Consider the following 25,559-nt stretch of genomic DNA (forward strand, 5'->3'; position numbering starts at 1 on the left):
ATGTTACCTGTATATCTAATTAGCTTTCGCTGAGATAATTAAAATGCAAATGGTACATACAGTGATATTAGTCAAAATTTAATGCATGTTCCTGCTGGACCAAGCATGAAGTCAGATGGATCACCGTCCTTCAGTGAAGGTCACCGCATGATCCCGCCGCATGTGGGAGGAATGGGCCATGCCAGGCGTGTTATAAATAGCCCCATTCTGACCACAAACATGACACGAATGAAATTCTCCACTCCGTATTTTCATCTTATCGAATGTAGTATTTTTAAATGATATTCATGCCTAAAAGCTAGGTGACAGGAAACATAGACCAGTGAATGTGAAATGGAATACATGGAAGACTCGAAAAATACTACTGATTCATGAAGCTTCATTTTCCTATTATCACTTAAATGCCGTTTACGTCGTTTTCTTCAAAGTATTCTTATGTCTTATCATTTCGCCAGATCATAAAATCGCCCTAACATCTGTTCACTCACCCCGTACCAGTCCGTGACCCGGCAATTGTGAAACACTCCCTTTGGGAGTGTCTAAGCTACCAAGGGTTTTTGCTCTTGCACAGAGATTGCGCAGACAACGTGTGTTAGTCTGTGTTAGTCATTTGAGTTAAGATTAAAATAATGGCAGCGGTTTTTACTTGTCAGTACGTTTGACAGATGACTGAGTCTGTGTGATACTGACAGAAACGATTGACTCATGGGTGTCAGCTGTAAGCCTCGGATCTAAATAAAGGATTATCCTCAACCTTAGAAAGTGCGGACACTCTGTACTGACACATTAGCAGGCGAGGGAGTGCGTTGCATGTCAGATGACCCGAGATATGAAGAACTCCCAGGCACACTTATCAGCAAACACTGGCAGCCATTAGACCCTTCGCTGATCTCCAGCTTGGATAACACTTGAAAGAACTCCAGTCATAAATGTTATCGGTTTTTCCCAACATAGCTGTTTTTCGGCGGAGCAAAGTAAAGCCAATGGGGGGAGGGGCTGTTCTGATCGTTTTTGCATGTTGGTGTATTGATTTGTGTTATTTGGCACTAAAAATGTCCTGAACTCATGTTTTGGACTGGAAAAAAATCAAATAAACACATTTCTGGGTAAAGTCCTCCTGACCTCCTTTAAACAGTGAGAACAGCGAACAGCGGCAAAGTCCAGGCTTGGCAAAGTTGTTGATCCTACAAAGATTCAATGTTCAAAACCAACGGGTTGGGAGGTCAGAGGTTGGGGGGCATGTTTGTATCGTTTATACCAAATAAGGGAGGCCTACGATCCGATTTCAATATCTTTTCATTTAAAGTGACACAATCAGAGTAGATTAACATTAAAATATCTATTTTTCCCTGTATTTCCCAGTGTATAATGTGCACCATGCACAATGAATGGTGCATTTTCAAACTTTTTCCATACAGTCCGTAACATCCGATTTAGGACCAGCTCGACTTACGACCCCGACCTCCAGGTCCTATTTTTAAAATTTAATACTACGCCTGACACCGCAACGCGCTAGCAGGCCGGCAACGTGTATGGCACCAGAGGGGGGAGTTTGCGAGTCATTTAGCCTCTATTCAACATTGTGAATTGATTTCTACTTACGACCATTTCGACTTACGACCGTTTGGTCAGAACGGAACTCGGTCGTAAGTTACCTGTATAAGGCGCACCGGACTACAAGGCACTCCTTCAATTAATGAAAAACATTGTCCAAATATAATATACAAACATAGAAAAGTTTTCCAAATACATTATAAGACACACCATTATAAGGCGCTACAGTAGAGGCTGCCGGGGGTGGCGTCAGTGGCAGCGGATAGTAGTTGTGAGACCTGTTGTGGCTCAATATGACTTCACATATAAGGCACAACTGCATATACAGCGCAGGGTCGCCTTATGAAGAAAATGAAAGCGTTTGGGTGCACCTTATACACCGGAAAATACAGTACTTTTTTTTAAGCTCCGTGGGTGCTTTCACCATTAAACTTTAGTTCTTAAAATGCCTTTCTAGCAACTCCTGTATTTTGTTTTTCTCCGTCTTTCTTAATTTCGCCACTGCGAGACTATTAAAGGCTAATCCAATCCAATCAAATTCCCAAATACATTCAAGAATGTCAGCGAATGAGTTAAAATAGACCATGTTCTTGAATGATTTTTATTTCGTATGAAAGCAGTGTCACAAAATTATCATTTCAATATAACGTATAGCTCTTACATCCCGGCTCACGGGGCCCCCCAAAATTTGTACACAAACAGATCTTCGCCACATCCCGTCGAGAGCAGCCGGTTGCCACATTCTTCCCAGCGACAAACTTGCCCCTCTTCCACAACGACAAACTTCCATTGCACGTGATTTTCAGCCGGAAGGCCCACCACGGCCTCCCAGTGTCCATCGTTGGAGCTCTCCAGGGGGACGAAGCCCTTCCAGTTCCCAAGTTCCCGCTGATTCCCCGTTACAGCCAAAATCTGCACCGGCGAACTGGTGATGTAGTGGACGCAGAAGGTCACCTTGACTTTTGGACTTTTCTCATTTTCTTCTGAAGGGTATCCAGAAGTTTGGTTGGCACGAGGAACATACCGAGACTGGGAATACGGGTTGTCACGGTCTTCAGCGGCAAGATGTTGGATTTCTTTGTGGTTCTGGCCACTAAAACATTGAGCAGAGAGATTAATCCAAGGGAAGTTTGGGTTGCCATCGGTGAGCCACTCATTATGGTCCATGGTTGCCTCCATGATATTGATATCAGTCTTCACTAAGTTCTCACCTTTCGCTATCTGGGCCCTTTTGTTTTCTTCACATTCTGATTCAACCTCAGCCACCTTCACGTCTACCGGTCTTTGGACCGACATTGTAAACATGTCTATCTCTCTCTGGTTGCGTTCCACCACGAGAGGGTCCAACATATCCCTGTTTGTTACCAATGACCCTCCGGGAAGACCTTCTGTGGTCTGACGAGACGGCTCCTCTGACACTGGAACTGGAGGAGGCTCATCCACCTCTCCATCTTCTTCCAAGACTGATATGGTTGCATTGTCAGTCAAAAGGCATTTTGGAAACTGCAGTCTGACCTCAGCCTGGAACTGGAGATCTCTCGCCGCTGGCATCTCGAAGTAACTCGCAGGATTAAGCATTTCAGGACTGACGGCCATGCTGGAAATGCCACTTTCTTCACTTCCCGCAACCTTGTCCTCCATCAGGTCACTTGGTTGAAAGAGTGGGAGACAAATTTGAAGCTGGGGGAGTAGGTTCACTTGATCTTCAGTCAAGGCAGGTGCAGGAACGGCAACAATGGGAAAATCGACGTTGGGTTCAGTTTTTTGGTCTTTTGAAGTGCCATTAATGTCTTCTCGCCCAACGACAGGAAGGAGGTTCATCTCTTGGTGGCTCATCAGGCTTTGTTCCTCTTCACGCTGAGCCTGGATTTCTTGCTGATCCGATTCTGGTGATAGAGATGGAAAATCGACAGTTGGGTTGCTCGAGGTATCTAAACCCTTTGCAGTTGTTTCATCGGCTAACGTTTTGTGGTCCTTAAACTTTTGCTCTTCAGTGGTGACTTTGGGGAGAGCATCAAAGGAATTTACACCTGGATCTGCCCCATCTTGCTGGTTAATTGCCTCCTCAAGATCCTCATTTGGGTTCTTCTCGTTTGAAACGCCATTGAGGTTGCGGTCTACTGTTCCTGTCTCTGCTGCATTTTCATTGTCTGGTTTCTTCTGATCTTGGTCGTTTCTCCTTGGAAGGTTTTGCTCAAAGAGCTCTGGGTGACTTGACAAGCGCTCTGGTATGCTTTTCTTCTTGGACTCCTCCGAGGACACTCGCGAGGATATCGCATGTTGGTTGACGGCCGTTTGTGTGTCCGTTGGACTGGGTGACGAGTTGTTCTTCTCCACTGCCGCGCGACGTCTGACTTGGCGGCTAGTCTCAGGCGGGTCATGCTCCTCTTTTGCCACGTCGCTAACATCTAGGACACGAAACAAAAATAGCATTTGTATGACAGAGTACTTCTGATTCAGTGGTTTCCAACCACCATGTTGGACTTTGTTCCTGGCATTGTTGCTGCTTCACCAAGGTTGGAATTACTCAGAACCTTTCATTAAATATATAATTGTTAAATGGCATTTTAATAATAATAATACATTTTGTTTCAAGCGCCTTTCAAAACACCCAAGGACACTTTACAATAAAAATAATAAAACAAAGCACATAAAGCATGTACTGTTTTTTTCAATCTGCTTTTTATTTTTTAAGTATTTTTTTATGTGGAATATTTTGAGTTTTTAAGTATATTTTAATAAGGGGATTGGTGGCAAAGTGCCTGCAATATCCCAGTTTTTAAAGAACAGGATAATTAGCAATGTGGCTATTTTTTTCAGCTTGAAACATGAGGTTGATGCATAATATTTGTTTTGAGGGACATTTTAAAAAAACATTTTATTTGTATTTTAGGGGGGGCTTCTGGTGTTTGTTTTGTTTACACGATCTTTAGTTTGTTTCACGTCTCAAGTACTAATACCTATCTATTCGCTAGCAAATAGCTATCTATTCGCTAGTGTCATGATGCCAAAAGAAATGTTACATAATTTTGTGTTTCCTGGATTTTGGATGGGAGAAAGGTGCGCATTTCTCCCCATCCAAAACAGTAGAGTTGGGCGACCACTAATTGACTCTGAGAAGGTGATTGCAACCACTTGGGAATGGCCAATTGCCGCTGGGATCGGATTGGCCAGAAGCTCAGGTGAAGCACATTTAAAACCAGACTGAGCCAGTCACTTTGAGGAGGAAGAAGAGGGAGTAAGGACAGCCTGGAGAGCAGTGTTACCTGTGGTCTGCCAAAAACCGACATATGTTGCGACTTCAAATAAAGAAAACTCACAATACCCTTCCTGCATCTGGCTGAGTGAACTTTTATCCTCTTTCCACCTGCTTGCTGTCTCGCCGCATGACAGCTAGCAAACAGCTATCTATTCGCTAGCAAACAGCTATCTATTCGCTAGCCAACAGCTATCTATTCGCTAGCCAACAGCTATCTACTCGCTAGCCAACAGCTATCTACTCGCTAGCAAATAGCTATCTACTCGCTAGCAAATAGCTTGCTATCCATTTGAGTTACTTCCTGGTTGAGTGAACGCTGGCGCATGTGGCTGCCGCTGCTCACCTACAGAAAAAAAAACTCATGCTGTGACTGTAAAGTGACCTTGAGAGTTTTGAAAGGCGCGTAGAAATCAAATGTATTATTACGTGCCAGATCTGGGCCCAGGGCTTCTATTTGGACACCAGCAGAATACATATTACTTCGAGATCTTTCTAAATCTCATTTGATTTTACCTCTTCAAGTAGAGAAAACTATGTTTGTGTGTTTTGTTTGTCCCCTAAACTGTCACGATCTGGTTGGCGACTAACGGGTCACGCTGTCGGCCCCGCCTGCACAGGTGTTGGTCGTTCCAATCAGTGGCAGTTAAAAGCACTCCCAGCACGACCATTTGTTGTCGGGTCATTGTATGTGTTTGCTTCACCCTGTCGTGTTTGTTTCATCTTGGCAGATTTTTACTCATGGTTTTCTTTGCTACTTTGTACTTCTGATGACTTTGATGTTTGATATAATGTTCCTGCTGACTTTATTTTAATCCAATTTGTCAAATACAAACTGCTGCTCCCTCCTGCCTGCTTTTTGGGATCCACCCACCACCTCGCAAACCGTGACATACAGATTTCGCTGAGACTTTTTTTTGTCTACCAATGCACATTCATCCATTTTTTGGATCCATTCATCCAAAAGAACGTTTGGGAAGTCTTCCAAGCCACATCTTTCCCCCCGACCCCGCAAAGCAAGGTAATATTACACCTACAGTCATGCAAATCGTGACCATGACGTGTGTGGTTAGTGTACCTGTCGACGTCGCACGCGCTTGCGGTTCATGCTCGCATTGCGCCACCGCTGCGTCGCTCCTTCCCTCGTCGGGGTCGTCAGTCTCGCTTCCCGCAGTCATCTTTTTTTTCCTCCTCCTCCTTCTTCCCCTCACGGTTCGGTAAATAACGAACCCCGCCAGCACGGACACCACGGCGAACACGGCCAGAGCCACGGCCGGACCGTGTCGCCCGATCATGCAGAAGAGGGACGCCAGATCGGCGCGTCTCTCCACGGCCACCCCGTTGCCGCCTTTAAACGCCATCGCGGTTCGAAAGGTCGTCGGGACGCGACGCGGTTGATCCGTCCGTGCGTGGGGGTGCAAGCCTGGAGGTGGACAGATGAGATTGCCGCGGGGTCGCGCACGACGTGCGAATACGTGGCTCTTGTGGTTGCGGACCGCTGCAGGTGCGGCTCATTGGCTGATGGCGTCACGAGGGCTGCCCATTCATAAAAAAAAAAAATAGTTCAAGGTTCACGATCGGGTTGTCGCAATTCATAAGATCGATTATTTTATCGTGCACGCATTGTTTGGGGTGTCGTCACTGTGCCCGCATTCACTTGTATTTTTATACACAATAATAATGATTATTATAAATCGGTGAATAATCTACATAAATTTGTCATCATTTGGCTGCACAAACAAAAAACCGCTTACTCATTACGAACGAGTCAGCGTTTTTACGAGTAAGCGTTTTTTGTCTGCTGACGGTTAGCACAATGTAGCAACGTCAAGAAGAAATATTTCCAAGATCAAATAGCTTAAATGACAACCGACGTCACTTTTTTTTTTTAACTGACATCAGAAAAACGTTTTATAGCATCTAAAATACCCAAAACACGCAGTATGATATTTTTATTCAAATGCAAAACACCAATAAAAATGACTTAGTGTCCAAAATCTGCAAAAAAATGAGCTGCGAATTGGGCATTTTCAGAAAGTCCCACCCTCAGTTCGTGACGTCACGCCAAGACGTCTCGGATTGCTGGAGAATCAAAACAATGGCTTCAGATTCGGAGAATATGCTTTCTTATACCACATCCAGTTATAAATATGATTCAAATAGTTCTGACGAGGAAAGCATACATGTTTGCAATCGATTAACACATTTATTCCATGCCATTTTGAGGCAACATTAGGGAGAAACGGATCACCAGAAAAGAGGCACAAAATGGCGACCTCCTGTGGCCACCTCCGTTTCTACAGGCTGATAAATCCTTATATGGAGCCTGGACACCCTCTTCTGGTGGCTTTTGGGTGCAACACAAGGTTTTCAGACCAAACAATACAGCAAAATACATTGACGTGATGGAAGGACTGCTGCAATGTATTGTTTTCGGTCAAGGGCGTTCCTTTAGTGACGTCACGTACAGACTCGTCACCAACTCAAAAACAGGACTTCCTGAATATTCAGCGCGAGTCTTAAAACGTAAAATATAGCTATATGCAGTGGAATCTTTTTATACGCTCAGACGAAGTCATTTGAAGCCATTATACAAATTATGGACACAACTTGTCCTGAGTCATCGGTTGTCCTTTAAGGGTACTAGTAAAAATGATTAAATATATTTTGTAGGTGAATTTCTTGAAAAAATCGCAATAATAATAATGATAAAAATACAATGAATTTGTTCAGTCAACTCCACGTCAGTCTAAAAAGAGTAATGGTACCCTCCAGTGGACAGTCACAGTAGTGTAAGAAAATAACTGGCTCCCCTTAGTCAAACTTTTGCTGCTCCACTGCCGAGTCAAAAAAAAAAAAAAAACAGCTTCTGCCAGAGTTTGGGACGGGGTTAGGGGGTTCTCCTGCATTACTTGGTGCCCAAACAACTTGAAATCCGACAGGACACGTGTCAGGTAAACACACTCACAATAATCCTTGTCGTTTAGCAACATCCATGACATCACTACATTTTCTAAAATCATTTTCCATCACCTCAGCGTCTGATGGATTATATGCCCCCCCCCATATTACAAATTGGCAACTGCAGCAAGGCAACGTTAATTAGCTTCATTAGATTTTTTATTTTCTCTCTATTGATGTTTAATGTCAGGGCTTCCGGTCTGGATCATATCTGGCTGTCGGTGGTTTTCATTCGCCAATGAAAGATTGATTGCTTTATAAACATGTTAGAATTTGGCACTGGAGGAGAGAACATACTCGTGCACGTTTTTTAAGGGGGGCGGGGTCTTTGTGAGCTTAGTCTTTTCGTGAACACAAATTCGGTTTTAAGTGTAGTAAGCAAGTATAACCACAAGAGGGTAGTCAAGTGCAATTATCGCCAGATCAGATTGAATTTGGTCATCCCACTTATGCTTCATTCGGAATCCATCCATCCATCCATCCATTTTCTGTACCGCTTATTCCTCACAAGGGTCGCGGGGGTGCTGCAGCCTATCTCAGCTGTCTTCGGGCAGGAGGCGGGGGACACCCTGAATTGGTTGGCAGCCAATCGCAGGGCACACAAAGACGTGGGCCCGGGGAGAACATGCAAACTCCACACAGGGAGGCCGGACCGGGACACGAACCGGCGACCTCTGCACTGTGAAGCCGTGTGGTAACCACTCGACTACCGGGCCGCCCTCATTTGGAATCTAAAATCATAAATCAGATTGCTGTGATTAAAAACAGAATTGAGAAGAATAAGATTAAAACTTGATTGCTGAATTTCACAGTTGATTGGTGAGAGCTTTGTCATGTCACCGTTGATGCGATGTTCTGTTTACTGTCTCGTTTTATGTTCTGTTTCTTTTCAGCCCGCCTTAAATTTTGATGAAGCTTCACTTCCTATCCGCCCATCGGCCCCTTCCGCCCTCGCCTCGCACGACGGTCGCATTAACCAACAGGATGCATCACAGGTATGTTTTATAGCCATCACAAAAGTTCACGATGCAGTCTTTGTGTATTTACATGTTGCAGGACGTCTGGGTCTCTTCAATTTCATGGTGTTAAAGCTACCATGCCGACATGGTGCCACGCGGCTGCCGTGTAAAACGGTCTGAGTCGTGAAAGGCGGGCTTCTGAGTCATGCACATGAAACCACGACGGTCCTCTTTGAAGACTCAAGTGCAGACGATTTTATGTGAAATGAATCAGTTCCTCGCTGTCTTGCTCTCGTAATTCATTTTCAAAGTTGGACCGGGATATTGGATGTTTGCCGAAATGCTCAATTTGACATTAGTTTCCAGAAATGGGTAAAGACACAAATCCATTTTTTAAAACCTCATTTTATTTCTTTCTTAATTTTTTTAGTTTTTAATTTATATAGTTTTTTGTTTTAATTTTTACTTATTAATTTTTAGTTTTTTTTTTTTTTTTTTGAATTGGAGTTTGCATGTTCTCCCTGAGCCCGCGTGGGTTTGCTCCGGGTCCTCCGGTTTCCTCCCACATTCCAAAAGCATGCATGGCAGGGAGATTGAACACTCCAAATTGTCCCTAGGTGTGAGTGTGACAGTGACTGTTGTACGTCTTTGTGTGCCCTGCGATTGGCTGGCAACCAATTCAGGGTGTTCCCTGCCTAGTGCCCGAGACGGCTGGGATAGGCTCCAGAAACTCCCGCGAGCCTAATGAGGAATAAGCGGTATGGAAAATGGATGGATGGATTTTTATTTTGTGATCTTTGGTTTTTCCATTTTGAATTTTAAATTTTCAATGTTTCTTATTTTTTCCTATTTTCTTATTTATTATGTTTTATTATGTTATTTTACATTTTTATTTTTTTTATGTTTAAATTGTAACTCTAACGGAATCTGTAAAGTTTATACTTTATCCTGTATACTTTAAACTTTAAACTTGTAATGTTATTTTCTTATTTATTATATTTTATGTTATGTTTGCTTTTTTTAATCTTTATTTTTTTTAATTGTAACTGTAACTGTAATTGTCATTGTAATTTTTACATTTGAATTTCTACATTTAAATTTTGATTTTTACATTTAAATTTTAACGTTTACATTATAATTGTAACTTTTACATTGTAATTTTGAAATTAATATTTATTATTATTATTATTATTATGAATGTAGCCACAAGGGGGCACAAGCCAGTGTCTTATTGTGCCGGTCCCAAGCCCGGATAAATACAGAGGGTTGTGTCAGGAAGGGCATCCGACGTGAAAAGGTTTGCCAAAACAAATATGTGAATCAAACCTCTGAATCCCATACCGGATCGGTCGAGGCCTGAGTTAACAACGGCCGACATTGGTACTGTTGACCTTCAGGGTGCCAGTGGAAAATTGACTACTGTTGGTCGAAGAAGAAGAGGAGGGAGGCCCGGAGGAAAAGAGAGAAATGGAACGCCAAGAGTATAGAACTAAGAGTAGGAACTTTGAATGTAGGAACAATGACAGGTAAAGGTAGAGAGCTGGTTGACATGATGCAGAGAAGGAAGGTAGACATACTGTGTGTCCAGGAGACCAGGTGGAAAGGGAGCAAGGCTAGAAGCTTAGGGTCAGGGTTTAAGTTGTTCTATCGTGGTGAAAACAGAAAGAGAAATGGAGTTGGGGTTATCTTAAAAGAGGAGTTTGTTAGGAATGTCTTAGAAGCAGTGGTGGGCCGTCAGAGCTAGCAAGGCCTTCTCTGCTGGCCTAATATAATCAGACATCATTATCATCAAAGTCAAAGTCAAGTCAAAATCAGCTTTATTGTCAAATATGCTAATAAGCATGACATACAGCACAGATGAAATTAATGTCCTCTCAGACCCAGCGTGCAAGACATGCAAGGCACTTATAACGTGGCTAAAAAAGACATAAATTGACAACAGACAATACATGTAATTTTCTGTATGTAAAGTGAGGTAGTGTCGTATGGAAATAATAATATTATAATAATAATTATAATAAAAGTCAATTTCATTTAAAAAGTATTTTTTCTGAATATGTATATAATTATTCTACATACTGTTTTCTTGATGTTATATTATATCCATTTGGTAATGCTCCTTTCAGTGTTGTAGTTTTAGGTCAGAGTTTTTAATCCAATCAGAATTCAGCTAGCTTGTGTCGCCAGGCTGTATGAAATCTGATCGACGCCTTCAGAATCAACAGTGAGGGCGTCTGTGCGCTGTACATGAACGGGCACATGTAGTTGATATATAGTTGCGATAGCCAATCAGATCACGAGTTGGCACGGTAAGGCCAGCTAGAGGGCCTCGCGTTGAACATGACATGTACGCGTCCTGTGATTGGATACTCACTTTACCTCAGCCCTCAGCGGAGGCAGCGCTATGCAAATCAACCAGGCTACAACAGATCAGACCCGGAAACCAAGTATATCTACTCGCTTTTTTAACCCACAATGGCTGAAGGAGAGGACAACTCGCTGTCGCGTGTAGGCCTATTCTCAAGAACAAATGAAAAAGATTTGTTTACTTTAACTTTCAACATATAGTTCGTTTTGTGAACGTCTTGTTGTTTTTCTTATATTAAACTGACATTTTGTAATTCAGAGTAAAATCTTGTTAAAGATTGCATATTTTGGTGGACTTCATAAAACTTTGTGGACAAATGATTTTACATTTCCTTTTATTTTTAAGTGTTTGCAGTATCACGTATAGTGACAAGTTCTAATTGCTGATGCAGATTTATTGATGTGTAATTGCTCCGGAAAATAGCCTGTGTTGTAGACAATTAAGGTGATGCCACGCCCAGTACTGCGTGTGTGCTTTTGTAAATGATATCTCCAGCCGTTGTGTCATAAATTATGGTATTACGAGGGATATTTGTTCATGTCGGACTAAGCAGGACTTCACTGAAGGCCTAGGTGTGAAATGCACAGACCGCCACTGCTTACTTAGAAGTAAAAAGAGCATCAGATAGAATGATGAGTCTGAAGCTAGACATTGAAGGCATGATGTTCAATGTTGTTTGTGGGTATGCCCCACAAGTAGGATGTGAGCTGGCGGAGAAGGAGAAATTTTGGTTGGACTTTGAAGTCATAAAGAACATCCCGAGAAGTGAGAGGGTTATAATTGGTGGAGACTTCAATGTTGGCGCAGGAAACAAAGATGATGAGAAGGTGATCGGCAGGTTTGGACTCCAGATGAGGAATGCTGTAGGCCAAATGGTGGTTGACTTTGCTAACAGAATGGAAATGGCTACTGTGAATACTTTCTTTCAGAAGAGACAGGAACATAGGGTCACCTATAAGAGTGGAGGCAGAAGTACACAGGTAGACTACATTTTGTGTCAACGACGCCATCTAAAGGAAATCAGTGACTGCAAAGTAGTGGTTAGTGAGAGTGTAGCCAGACAGCATAGGTTGGTGGTGTGTAGAATGACGCTGGCAGTGAGGAAGATGAGGACAAAATGGTGGAAGTTGAAAAAGGAAGAGTGTTGCATGACATTTAGGAAGGAGGTAAGACAAGCAGTGGGTGGGCAAGAGGTCCTTCCAGATGGCAAACTACAGCGAACATAATCAGAGACACAGGTCGGAAAGTACTTGGGTATCGAGTGGAAGAAAAGTAGATAGGGAGACTTGGTGGTGGAATAGGGAGTTGCAGGAGTGCATACAGAGAAAGAAAGGTTACTAAAGAAGAAGTGGGACACTGAGAGGACGGACGAGAGTAGACAGCAGTACAAGGAGATGCAGCGCACGGTTAAAGTAAAGGTGGCAAAGGCCAAACAAGAGGCCTCTAATGACTTGTATGCTCGGCTGAACAGCAAGGAAGGCGAGACTGATCTTTACAGGCTGGTGAGACAGAGAGACAAAGATGGTAAGGACCTGCAGCAGGTTCGGGTGATTAAGGATAGAGATGGCAATGTATTAACAGGTGCCAGTAGTGTGATGGCAAGATGGAAAGAGTACTTTGAAGAATTGATGAATGAGGAAAATGAGAAGGAACAAAGAGTAGAAGACGCGACTGTTGTGGACCAAGATGTAGCAAACATTAGCAAGGATGAAGTGAGGAGGGCGCTGAAGAGGATGAAGGGGGGGAAAGGCACTCGGGCCTGATGATTTATCAATCGAGGTATGGAAGTGTCTTGGAGAGGTGGCGGTGGTGTTCCTGACTGGGTTATTCAACAAGATCTTAGATGGTGAACAGATGCCTGAAGAATGGAGACGAAGTGTACTCATGCCCATTTTTAAGAATTAAGGAGATGTGCAGAGTTGTACTAACTACAGAGGAATAAAGTTGATGAGCCACACAATGAAACTATGGGAAAGAGTAATTGAAGCTAGACTAAGAGCAGAAGTGAACATTTGTGAGCAGCAGTATGGATTCATGCCAAAAAAAGAGTACGACAGATGCAGTGTTTGCTTTAACAATGCTGATAGTACAGAGAAGGTTAGAAGGAATTGCATTGTGTCTTTGTAGATCTGGAGAAAGCGTATGACAGGGTGCCCAGAAAAGAGCTGTGGCATTGCATGAGGAAGTCTGGAGTGACGGAAAAGTATGTCAGAGCGGTGCAAGACATGTATCATGACTGTAAGACAGTTGTGAGGTGTGTTGTCGATGTGACTGAAGAATTCAAGGTGGAGGTGGGATTCCACCAGGGGTCAGCTCCGAGCCTCTTCTTGTTTGCTATGGTGATGGACAGGCTGACAGACGATGTTAGACAAGAATCTCCTTGGACCATGATGTTTGCAGATGACATTGTGATCTGTAGCGAGAACAGGGAACAGGTGGCGGAGAAACTAGAGATGTGGAGATATGCCCTGGAAAGGAGAGGAATGAAGATCAGTCGCAGCAAGACGGAATATATGTGTGTGAATGAGAGGGATCCAAGTGCAAGAGTGATGCTGAAGGGAGAAGAGATAAAGAAGGTGGAGGATTTTAAGTACTTGGGGTCAACTGTCCAGAGCAATGGAGAGTGTGGAAAAGAGGTGAAGAAGGCTGGAGAAAAATGTCAGGTGTGATCTGTGATAGAAGGGTTTCAGCTAGGATGAAAGAAAGTGTATAAAACAGTGGTGAGACCAGCCATGATGTTTGGACTGGAGACAGTGCCACTGAAGAAAAGACAGGAAGCAGAGCTGGAGGTAGCAGAGCAGAAGATGTTGAGGTTTTCTTTGGGAGTGACCAGGTTGGATAGGAACAGGAATGAGTACATTAGAGGGACAGCTCATATTAGAGGCTTTGGAGACAAAGTCAGAGAGGCCAGACTGAGATGGTTTGGACGTGTCCAGAGGAGAGAGAGTGATATCGGGAGAAGGACGCTGAGCCTTGAACTGCCAGGCAGGAGACCGAGAGGAAGACCGAAGAGGAGGTTTATGGATGTGGTCAAAGAGGACATGAAGGTAGCTGGTGTGAGAGAAGAGGATGCACAAAACCGGGATAGATGGAGGACATTGATTCGCTGTGGCGATCCCTGAGGGGAAAAGCCGAAAGGAAAAGAAGAAGATTATTATTATTATTATTACTTAGTTGGAATTTGATAAGACGGAGCACAATGCATACTTGATGATTTGTTGATGGAGCCCCCCCCCACCTCTAAACCAGATGTCTGTCACTAACAATGAAGTTAATAATCAGTGAAAGACTCCAGCCTGATGAGTGCGCAATTTTAACGCAACCCACTACTTTTGCGTCTCTCTCTCAAGAAGAAATATGACTTTTCTCCTGTCACACTGAGCGACAAACAGTTTGCTATTTTTTTTTCCTCCCCTTTTTTCAACGCTTCTTCTTCTGAGATGAACATCCGCCATCCTATTCCCGCCGTTTAAGCCAGAAACACATTTTTTTCCGATTGCAAATTGTCTGCGTGATGTTTCTTTACAGTCGCAGGAAATCGCATCACCATTCCAACACGATAAAAGCAAAAGTGCAGGTGGGAGAGTCTGTTGAGAAAAGGTAAAACCCAAACAACCGCGTGGGAATTGCAAAACGCTGGAACTCAATCATAACCAGCTGTTATTTTTTTATTGACCTTTACTTTGTAGTCATTTTATATTCAGATGCTTCTTTAACGTTGACTATTTGTCTTCTGGGCACTGGAGGATTATTTTTTTCACTATTTAGGGGGAGGGGGTTCCTTTGTCGTATTGACACAATTATCAAAATAACGCAAAAGCGGTGCATGACAAATAATTATTTTTGTTTCTGTTATTGTTTGGAGAACCTGGATGTGCAACCGAGCCGAGGTCAAAGGTCAGAACTCAATGTTCATGTTCCTCATCAGCATTGTACACACATTGCTACCCCATCGCAGCAGGTTACATGACAAATCTCCCTCCCCGCAACTGTTTTACAGCATAAGGTCAATCACTTTTTTTTAATGTGAGTGAGCAGCGGCAGCCACAGGCACCAGCGTTCACTCAACCCGGAAGTAAGTCAAATAGATAGCAAGCTAGCTAGCTAGCGAATATATAGCTAATAGCTACCGAATAGACAGCTAATAGCTAGCGAATAGATAGTTAATAGCTAGCGAATAGATAGTTAATAACAGGGGTCACCAAACTGCGGGCCGTATCCGGCCCATCAGCACATTTGGCCCGGCCCCCTGAACAATACCAGAGATGCTATCAGATTTATTTCCTATTTGGCCTACAGAAAAATAAAACATCCTTTTACAAGTCAAAGGTCGGTTTTCGATCATTATCTGAGATATGCGAGAACCAGGCAGCTCTACAAAGTCTCAAAGGGACTAACGCGGGAGAGGATATTTTGGACCAAGCGTACCAAACCATGAAGAGGTTGGACCCGAGTTACCGAACTGTGATGGTCTGAAAGACGCATTCAAGCCCAACAGTCTCATTGACTTCTATGCCGCCCTCCCAAACGACACATATTCAAACATCAAAAAACACGCAATGAAAATGTCCACAATTTTTGGCAGCACGTATATCTGCGAGAAAAGCTTTTCTCAGATGAAACTGCTGAAATCTTCGATGAGATCAAGATTGACAGAAGAACATTTGCATCAGTGCTTGAGACTGGCTGTAACCAGAATGGAACCTGATATTCAACTTCTCACCAGCCAGAATCAGACCCACCGTTCACACTGATGAACATAAATAGGTAAGCTCACTTTTCTGACTTGAATGAGCCATTCTGAGCATAAACAAATATAATCACAATAAAATCTACTGAGATAAAAGCCATCTTTACAGCCATACTGGTAGTGAAATGTATTGTGCTGCGTAGGTGCTGTATCACTTAGTTCACTTTCTCAACCTGCTTCCTTTGTGGTTTTCACAGGGAATTTGATGAGAGAGAGCTGCAAACAGTGGTGTCTACAAGCCTACTGGAACCTACAAAAGGATTATAAGGAAGGAACACAAGAACTTGAAGATGTGTCAGAGAGATTCTGCTATGACAACTGAGCTGAACTTTTATCTGTTAAGATTGTGCATGGCACAACAGAAAGTTAAAGGACAACCGACGTCTGCGGACAAGTTGTGTCCATAATTTGTAAAATGGCTTCAAATGACTTCTACTGAGCGTATTTTACAAAGATTCCACAGCATATAGCTATATTTTACCTTTTAAGACTCGCACTTAATATTCAGGAAGTCTTGTTTTTGAGTTGTGGAACAAGAAAGCATATTCTCTGAATCTGAAGCCATTGTTTTGATTCACTTGCAATCAGAATCAGAATCATCTTTATTGCCAAGTATGTAGAACACACAAGGAATTTGTTTCCGGTAGAACACGCTGCACTAGTATCGTCGTAAAAAAAAAAAAAAACTGCTAAGTGGCACTATACAGTTCCAAATGCAAGACGTCTTGGCGTGACGTCACGAACTGGGGGGGGGACTTTCTGAAAATGCCCAATTCGCAGCTCAATTCTTTGCAGATTTTGGATTGGATTGGATTGGATTTGCCTTTATTAGTCTCACAGTGGAGAAATTTACATTTCACAGCAGCAAAGTGATGAAAGGAATGAAAGTAGAAAAACGAAATACATGAGCTGCTGGAAAGGCAGGCACTCTCGCGGCGCCGTCTTGAAGTCAAAAGAACAACAAGAAAATAAATAAATAACAAATATGACAAAACAAAGACACAGAGAGTCATTCATTCTTCAGGACTTGCTGTACTCTCTTTCTGATAACATGAAGCAGTTCTAGATGAGGAGAGGAGAGGATCAAAGCGTCTTTCCACCAGTGGATCAGGGACATCATGGTGGAACGTGCACGTCGACTACAAGCTAAATGTTGAAAGCAAACACGCAGCTGTAGCATCCATTGACGAAAAGAGATTGTCTCACATCTCCTGTTCCACATAAATCTGCTTCAATTCCAAGCCGCAACAGTTCCACATACGCATCGGCGCTCTGCGCTGACGCTCCTTCCTTCTTATCGCGGGCTCCTCAAGCCATGCATCCATCCAGCCGCAGACTGACCAACAGCACAGACCTTTCCGCTGAACAAAGCGAGGCTGTGAAGGTGCTGCCCATTACAGGCGCAAAAAAACACAATGGCCCCTTTGGTGTCCAGCGATGACAGTTGAATTGCACCGACATTCCTCCCATTCAAAAACAGTACTGGCATATTCATGCTGCCAAAAAGGCGCAAGCGCTCAGCACAGTCTCCTCTTTGATGAATGTCGTGGTCAAAAATGTTGAAAAACAATCCGTATCCATTCCACACGACGCCCAACAAAACAAAGTGACAAAAGAAAACACAAAACAGGACAAAAACAACAAAGAAAGCAAGGCTCATGAGAGCACTTGCTGACGGCTGCCGACTCGGGCGCCATCTTGGACTTCTTTGGACACTAAGTCATTTTTATTGGTGTTTTGCATTTTGACTAAAATATCATACTGCGTGTTTTGGTTATTTTAGATGCTATAAAACGTTTTTCTGATGTCAGTTAAAAAACAAAAAAGTGACGTCGGTTGTCCTTTAATGTTCCATGGATTTTTTTTCTATGAAGAACACAGAGTTATTTAGTTATTATGTATTTCATAAATAGTGTTATTTGTTTCCTGTTTTTCTATGAAGAACCCAGAGAGAGTTATTTATTTGTTATTCATTTCATAAATAGTGTTATTTATTTCCTGTTTTTTTTTTTAATTTCCACTCGCTATCTATTTGCTAGCTATCAGCCATCTAGTCCCCAGCTATTTGCTATCTATTTGCTATCTATTTGCTAGGTATTAGCTATCCAATGAACAAAAAATGTAATCACGTTCTGAGCAGCAGAGTTGTGAAATAGTCTCAGCCTTGATTGTGGATCTGAACAAATGCAGCAAACAGAACGATGCAAAAAAGCATTAAGGCTACACAACAACAGTGAAATGACAAATGAGGTTGTAATTTTTTTCCCCGAGTTGTAATATCTTGCACATCGTCGTAGGTTCCAGTTTAAAAAAAAAGACAATTTTGGTTTCACAAAAAGTATTTCAACATGTGCAAAATGTATTCTGTCATGAAAACAGTCAATTTCATGTTATTATAAAATATCCAAATTTAAAAAAAAATCTTGTAATATGATGATTTTAGTGTTGTAAAATGATTTTGTTTATTTGTAAAATTTCAATTTCATAATATTTGAGCTGGATTAGCAAATGTGGGCGCAGGGACTGTAAAGTGACCTTGAGGGCTTTGAAAGGCGCTTAGAAATTAAATGTATTATTGTAATCCATCCATTTTCCGTACAGCTTATTCCTCATTAGGGATGCGGGGGGGGGGGGGGGGGGGGGGGGGGGGGGGCTGGAGCATATCCCAGCTGTCTTTGGGTATTATTATTATTATTATAAATCATGCACGAAAAAAAAAGACTGACTCCTGTGGCACGCACACCACGTTTCCTGCACGACTTCCAGGGTCTCTGTTATTTGAACAGATGTGGGCAGAGCCAACATGGCGATATCCCACGACACTCCCCGGCCGTTGCCCCCCCAACCCCCCTCTTGACCCGAGCCTGCACTTCCTGCTCCGAAAGCTAACACCCAGAGAGAACAATTGCAGTCTGTGCATGCACAAAGTCAATCGCTGCTGGTGAAAGTTGTGCACTTTGAGGTCAGCATGCGAGCAGTAAAGAGAAAAAAAAGAACCAATCGGGGAGGCTTGGAGAAATTGTGTTGCCTGGCGGATATATTAAAATAAATATATCACTGTTTATGTATACTGCTTGAAAAAAAAAATAAAGGGAGCACTTATATGACACGATGTCACTCAGTGCTTCATATATTTTCTGTAGCAGTTTTTTTAACTGTGTTTGGAAGTATATTTTCTGGACTATAAGGCGCATGTAAAAGCCTTCAATTTTTTTTCAAAAGCTGACCATGCGCCTGATAATCTGGTGCGCCTTATAAACGGAAAAAAGTTTTAAAATATGTCATGATGAGAACAGGCAAAATTTTTTGTTTGTGTTTATGTGTGTATTTTTGCGTGTATTTGTGTATGTGTGCCTTTGTTTGATTATTTGTTTACTTATTTGTTTATTAATTTCTTTGTTTGCTTGTTCATTTATTCATTATTTTTATTCGCCACCAGCATCAAAAGTGCGCACTTAAAAGCCGTCTGTGATTGAAATGCGAAGAAATCGACAATTTGGGTTAGCCTCTTGCGCTCTTCCGCCCAATTGGTCACTTGAGCCTTCATTTTCCAGTTGCAAGCCTCTCAAATGTTCCATCATGCAAACCGCCGCTTATTTCTACCACCACGTTTAAAGCCCTTTTTAATTGCGCCCAAATCCAAGTGGATCGCTAGCGCCGCACCCAACAACAACGTGTGCAGTCTATTCGGGTGAATAAGCAAATTTCCCTATTGCGGGACCAATAAAGGTATTCTGATTCTGATTCTGATTCTGAAGCAACACTAACGTTTACTTTTAAGGATTTTACTCCATCAGTGTCCTAAAGTGTCTTCGATGTTTCAAACTACAGTTTTGTAAACACACAAGAAATGGTCCAATCTAGGTTAGCGTAGCCTATTTATGCTTAGTTTATGCTTTCAACATTTAGCTTGTAGTAGACGTGCACATTCCAACATGACATCCCTGATCCATTGCTGAAAAGGATGCTTTGATCCTCTCCTCTTTCACCTAGTACTGCTTCATGGCATAAAGAGGGTACAGCAAGTGCTGAAGAATGATTTTTTTTCTGCTTCTTTCTTTCCTTTTCTCTTCCTTTCATAACCTTGCTGCTGTGTTACTTCCGGGTCGATTGTACGCTGGCGCGTTTTGGCTGCCGCTGCTCACCTGCAATTATTTTTAGCTTCTCCTTCACTTTTTATTATTTATTATTTTAGTCATGGTTTTATTGTTCTGTGTATTGTTCTTTAAATTGTAAAGTGTCCAGAAAAGTGCTTGTAAATTAAATGTATTAATAATAATAATAATAATAATAATAATAATAATAATAAAAATAAATAATAAAGCATACACAGTGAACTGTCTGCATTTCATAATAATAATACATTTCATTTATAAGCGCCTTTCAAATCTCTCAAGGTCACCCCACAGCTGTAAAGTTTTGAAAGGCGCTTGGAAATGAAATGTATTATTATTATGAAATGGAGACAGTTCACTGTGCATGCTTTTATCAATACGTCTGTATGCAGCGCGAAAACAATAGATATATAGGTAGCATCCGAGTTACGACCGGGTTCCGTTCCGACAAAACGGTCGTAAGTCAAACAGTCGTAAATCGGAATGGATTAAAAATGGCTGACGCGGGGTTTATACGACATATATATATATATATATATATATATATATATATATATATATATATATATATATATATATATATATACCAACATGTTGACAGTTCATTTATAAATCATAACTTTTAGTGTCATTTTAATCATTCTATATTTCGTATTATGGATCTTTATTACTTATTTATTATTATTTATTACTGTGTCGGCGCACCGCTTTCTGCTGACCCAAATACACACGGCTTCCCACGCATGCAAGCTGTCCAAAAATCACTCTCCCTGCTAACGGAGAAGCCAGACGAGGTCACCTGTCTCAAAGAGGCGGCAGTGACGACCGTGAGCCCAACGCGGCGTTTGCGTCGTGGCGATCCCACCCGTTCGAGCGTCGACACCGAGGCGTCGGTGGACACCCCACCTACCCTACTTTTTTTTTTGCTGGACTTTCTATATCTTCGGTGCTCGGTCAGAGCATTATTATTATTATTATTATTATTATTATTATTACAGTAAAGTCTCGTTATATCGATATTCAAGGGAGATCGATATAACCGGGACTATGATATATCCGACCCTGTTTGCATGGCGTGCTAGTATCGACCGGGAATCGATATATCCGATATCGATATAACGAGACTTTACTGTATTATTATTGTTATTGTTATTGTTGTTATTATTATTGAGAGTTTTGAAAGGTACTTAGAAATAACATTTCTTATTATTATCTAGCTGGCTAGCTATTATCTGTCTAGCTGACTGGCTGTAAGCTGGCTAGCTGTTGGCTATCTGGCTCCCTATTAGCTATTTATTTGCTATCCATTATTATTATATTATTATCCATTGCTGTGAAATGTAAATGTCTCCACTGCGAGACGAATAAAGGCAAATCCAATATGTTTGACTTACTTCGGGGTTGAATGAAGGCTGGTGCATGTGGCTGGCGCATGCGGCTGCCGCTGCTCACCCACAGAAAAACTTTGTCCTGTGACTGTAAAGTGACCTTGAGAATTTTGAAAGGTGCTTATAAATCAAATGTATGTTGTTATTGTTATTGGCATCGCTACACGGAGCATCTGGCATTTGGTTTTCATCCGAAAACCCAGCATGTGGTGCTTTAATTGTAACCTTATAAGATATGCGACCTAGTCTAGAATTTCCTTGTGAGACGACTTTTTTTTCTTGGGTCAGGTCTGCGTTGACTCGGTGGTCCAGTATCAACGTCTCACCTTCTAATCAAATCAAGACGACCGAAGCTAAACCCCGTTTCACTTCCTTGTCCCTGAAAAGATCATATTATGTGTTGGAAATATGGGAAGACCCTCATTGAGAGGTCACCATTTGATGACAATCTCTAAATGTGTTGGCTTAAAGTGACTTTGTTCCAAGTTGAAGCTGGAATGTGGCTTTGTAAACCTAAACAAGGGGTCCATTTACCACCATGGTCCAGGACGATTTCCTCTCTCTGCTTTCATCCACCCCCCCTTTGTCATCTTTTGACAAGAACACATCCTCTCGTCAATCTGCCTTTTGCTCTTTCCATCTGTCTCTTTTCCCATTTATTGATTCCCCACTGAAAATTATTTCAAAGAATATTTTATTTGCACTTTTTCGACGTGTTTGTGTGTGTTAATGACTTCTCCGCCAAGTGATTGTACAGCTGTCACGTCAAGTCTCTCCGTTGGCTCGTCCCCTAAATCAAGATGAGCACAAAATGGAGGAAACATGTGAACATACACACCTGCATTTTACGTTTCCACCCATGCAAACGCGGTGACCGCCTTACACTCCCGTGCACCTTATACACTGGAAAATACCGCCTTTTGTACTTATTATCCAAACGCTTGTTGCATGTCAGGTACATTACGCTCAAATTTGATCCTTCTGATTCTGATTGGCAGATATTTTTTATCTAATAATAATAATAATAATAATAATAATAATAATAATAATAATACATTTCATTTATAAGCGCCTTTCAAAACTCTCATGGTCATTTTACAGTCACAGGATATTTTTTTCTTTGGGTGAGCAGCGGCAGCCACACGCACCAGCATTCACTCAACCTGGAATAACTCAAATAGATAGGGAGTTAGCTAGCTGGCTAATAGATAACCAATAGATAGCTAGATCGCGAAAAGATAGCAAATAGATAGCTAGTTAGGTAGCCAGCTAGATAGCTAGTTTGCAAATAGATATCAAATAGCGATGTAGCAAGATAGTCTGCTAGATAGCGAGATTAGTCTGTTAGGTTTGGGAAAACTTTCTTACGGTCATCAACATCATTTTTGATTTATACTTGCTAGGGTTTTACAAACCCTAGCGGTTGAGAGGATACAGACAAAGAAAACATGTTGAAGGGGGGTTGTAATTGAAACATGATGATGATTGACATTTGTTAAAGTGTTATGAAACTAAACAAATTTAGCTGAAAAAAAGTTATGGAGGAAGACAGATCCAGGAAGTAGAAGATGATGACAAACGATAACAGTGCTTGTAGGTTCAGAAGAGAAGAAAGTATAAAGTGCGTGCGGGTTACCGCAATCATGTAACTGAGTGGTGTGTTTCCGCTCGACGGCATCCCGAAGGCTTGAAACCGCACCACAGCGCTCGCATGCGTGCCTTCTCGGAAGATGATGGGTGTCCTTGACAGGCAGAAAAACAAATGATTTAAGCTTTTGTAACTAGAGGAAGTCGAAAGGAGTTGTGGGAACTTTACCAAAGCCGTGGCGGCCATATTGGAGGGGAATAAATTGTCCCCCAACAGAAAAAGACTCTAGGGAGTGGAAAGACGCGCTTATAAATGAAATGCATTATTCTTAGTATTATTATTATCATTTGCTAGCTATTTGCTATCTATTAGCTCTGGCTGGCTAGCTAGCTATCTGGCTGGCTAGCTAGCTAGCTATTCACTATCTAGCTGGCTGGCTATCAAGCTAGGTATCTGTTGACAGTAAATGAGTTCAAAGAGGCTTTACTGAGACACGCAGGAGGGAAAAAAACTAGACAGAACGGGGTAGCAATACCGAGCGAGACCAACCTGGCATACGGTTGAGGCGAAAGTCACAACGGGGAACACACCGGCAAATACCGTGACTAACGGGGTGACTCTGATAGTCAAAGGCACAATAGTGAATGGAAAACAGGTTTGCGAGCCGGAGGAACAGGGAGAGGAGGGGCCTGGCACCAATCAGGATGTGACAGATTTATGACCGGCGCGAGTTACGACCACCCGTACTTACGACCACAACCGCCAGACCTTTTTTTTTTATTCTACGGCTGCCACCGCTACAGCCAGCAACGTGTTTGCGATGCATTTGATAGAATAAAAGACTCGAGATTGTCCTTTAGATCTGTCACGTTCCGAACGAGAAAGAGAGCAGCCGACTCGTCGGAGCAAAATTGAATGTCTGGATCCCCAAGTAAGCGACAGAGGTAGAGGTCCGTTCAGGATGATTTATTAAGAGAAACACAAAGAGCTGGTCCCAAAAAGAGGATCAGGGGAATGATAAAAAATAAAGAATACCAAAAACGACGAGGCGGGGGGGGTGTGTGTGAAACCCAACAATGGCGAAAAGCAACTCGCACACGCTGGTGCAGAAACGGAACAATCCCAAAAGGATTACGGAATGTGGAGGGGTCGGGGGGCTCTGAACGAGCCCCTAAAATATAGAAAGTCCAGCAAAAAAAGTGGGGAAGGGGGGGTGTCCACTGACGCCTCGGTGTCGACGCTCGAACGGGTGGGATCGCCGTGACGCAAACGCCGCGCCGGGCTTACGGTTGGCACCGCCACCTCTTTGAGACAGGTGACCTCTTCTGGCTTCTCCGTTAGCAGGGAGAGTGATTTTTGGACAGCTCGCATGCGTGGGAAGCCGTGTGTATTTGGGTCAGCAGAAAGCGGTGCGCCGACACAGTAATAAAGATCGATAATACGAAATATAGAATTATTAAAATGACACTAAAAGTTATAAGATTTATAAATGAACTGTCAACATTTTGGTATATAATAGTATTCCGTTTTCTCGGAACGGAACCCGGTCGTAACTCGGATGCTACCTGTATATCTATTGTTTTAGCGCTGCGTACAGACGTATTGATAAAAACATAATGTGCGCATGCACGGTGAACTGTCTGCATTTCATAATAATAATACATTTCATTTTCAAGCGCCTTTCAAGACTTTAAGGCTGTGGGGTGACCTTGAGAGATTTGAAAGTCGCTTATAAATGAAATGTATTATTTATTATTATTATTATTATTATTATTATTATTATTATTATTGTTGTTATTAAGACTTGGAATGGGTGCAGACAGATTAGTGGGGGTGGGGGGGTCCTATGAGTGAACGACTTTTTTTAAAGTATGGTAAGCTTGTCAGGAAAGGTTGGGGGCGAAAAGACCGAGAGGATGTATCGAGACAGGAATGAATAAGAGGGTTGGAAAAATTGCTGAGGTGCCTGAATGGAGGATTGCAAGAGGACAACCATGGAGGCGGGGGAGGATTGAGTTGGATTGAAGCTAGAGAAGAAGAGATCTGAGGAAGATGTGGGGGAGGGCGGGGTTCTTCATTCAGTTGCTTTCTGAGGTGAATACTTGCAAGTAATTGGTTCCTGATGTCAACCTGAGCTTAGATGTGCAAAGAAAAGGCCACTGTGTAACATGCTAATGCCCTCACCCGCCACCCCCTACCATGATCAATTTGACACTTACATGAGCATTTTAGCCGATAGCTAGACAATACACTAAAACAGTGGTTCTTAAACTGGGTTCGATCGAACCCTAAGGGTTTGGTGAGTCAGTCTCAGGTGTTCGGTGGATCCTCTGCCGCAGAGGTCCACCCCTCAGTCTAGTCTGTAGTTAGAGGGCAGTCATTGAAAGAAGGGTTCAGTGAATGAGCATATGAAACTGGCGGGGTTCGGTGCCTCCAACAAGATTGAGAACCACTGCACTAAATGCAATAACACTCCAGAAGAAAAACAACAATGGAAACCTACTCAAAAATTTGATGTTCCACCTCAGATTGGCTATTCGTGAATCAAAATGACTCACTCAGAACCAATGGAGCGTCTTTTAAAAACATCTCATTTCATGGTGATTGCAAATTGCTCATA

At 42.3% G+C, this 25,559-nt stretch overlaps 1 protein-coding gene and 1 long non-coding RNA gene across 3 annotated transcripts; both read right to left on the reverse strand.

Moving 5' to 3' along the window:
- Nucleotides 1-2,141: 2,141 nt before the first annotated feature.
- stbd1 (starch binding domain 1) lies at nt 2,142-6,308 on the reverse strand. Its single transcript, XM_089019754.1, has 2 exons — nt 5,889-6,308; nt 2,142-3,962 (listed from the first exon to the last, which is right to left on the reverse strand). The coding sequence occupies exons 1-2, from the start codon at nt 6,169-6,171 to the stop codon at nt 2,224-2,226; spliced, it is 2,022 nt and encodes a 673-aa protein (XP_088875880.1). The 5' UTR covers nt 6,172-6,308; the 3' UTR covers nt 2,142-2,223.
- Nucleotides 6,309-7,950: 1,642 nt separating this feature from the next.
- On the reverse strand, nt 7,951-23,568 carry LOC148884200 (uncharacterized). Of its 2 annotated transcripts, none has more exons than XR_016118195.1 (4): nt 23,489-23,568; nt 23,168-23,224; nt 22,988-23,093; nt 7,951-8,502 (listed from the first exon to the last, which is right to left on the reverse strand). It is a non-coding gene; the product is annotated as an uncharacterized LOC148884200 (long non-coding RNA). The 2 variants fall into 2 exon arrangements; XR_016118196.1 differs by lacking the exon at nt 7,951-8,502 and adding an exon at nt 22,088-22,141.
- Nucleotides 23,569-25,559: the final 1,991 nt, after the last annotated feature.

This window comes from Hippocampus bargibanti, linkage group LG18, assembly GCF_051943395.1.
Source record: "Hippocampus bargibanti isolate YZ-2025 linkage group LG18, ASM5194339v1, whole genome shotgun sequence".
NCBI classification, from domain to species: Eukaryota; Metazoa; Chordata; class Actinopteri; order Syngnathiformes; family Syngnathidae; genus Hippocampus; species Hippocampus bargibanti.

Coding starts and splice junctions, on each gene's coding strand:
- stbd1 (XM_089019754.1), bottom strand. CDS start 6,171: ATGGCGTTTAAAGGCGGCAACGGGGTGGCCGTGGAGAGACGCGCCGAT. Junction 3,963..5,888: donor AGCGCGTGCGACGTCGACAG/GTACACTAACCA, acceptor TTCGTGTCCTAG/ATGTTAGCGACGTGGCAAAA.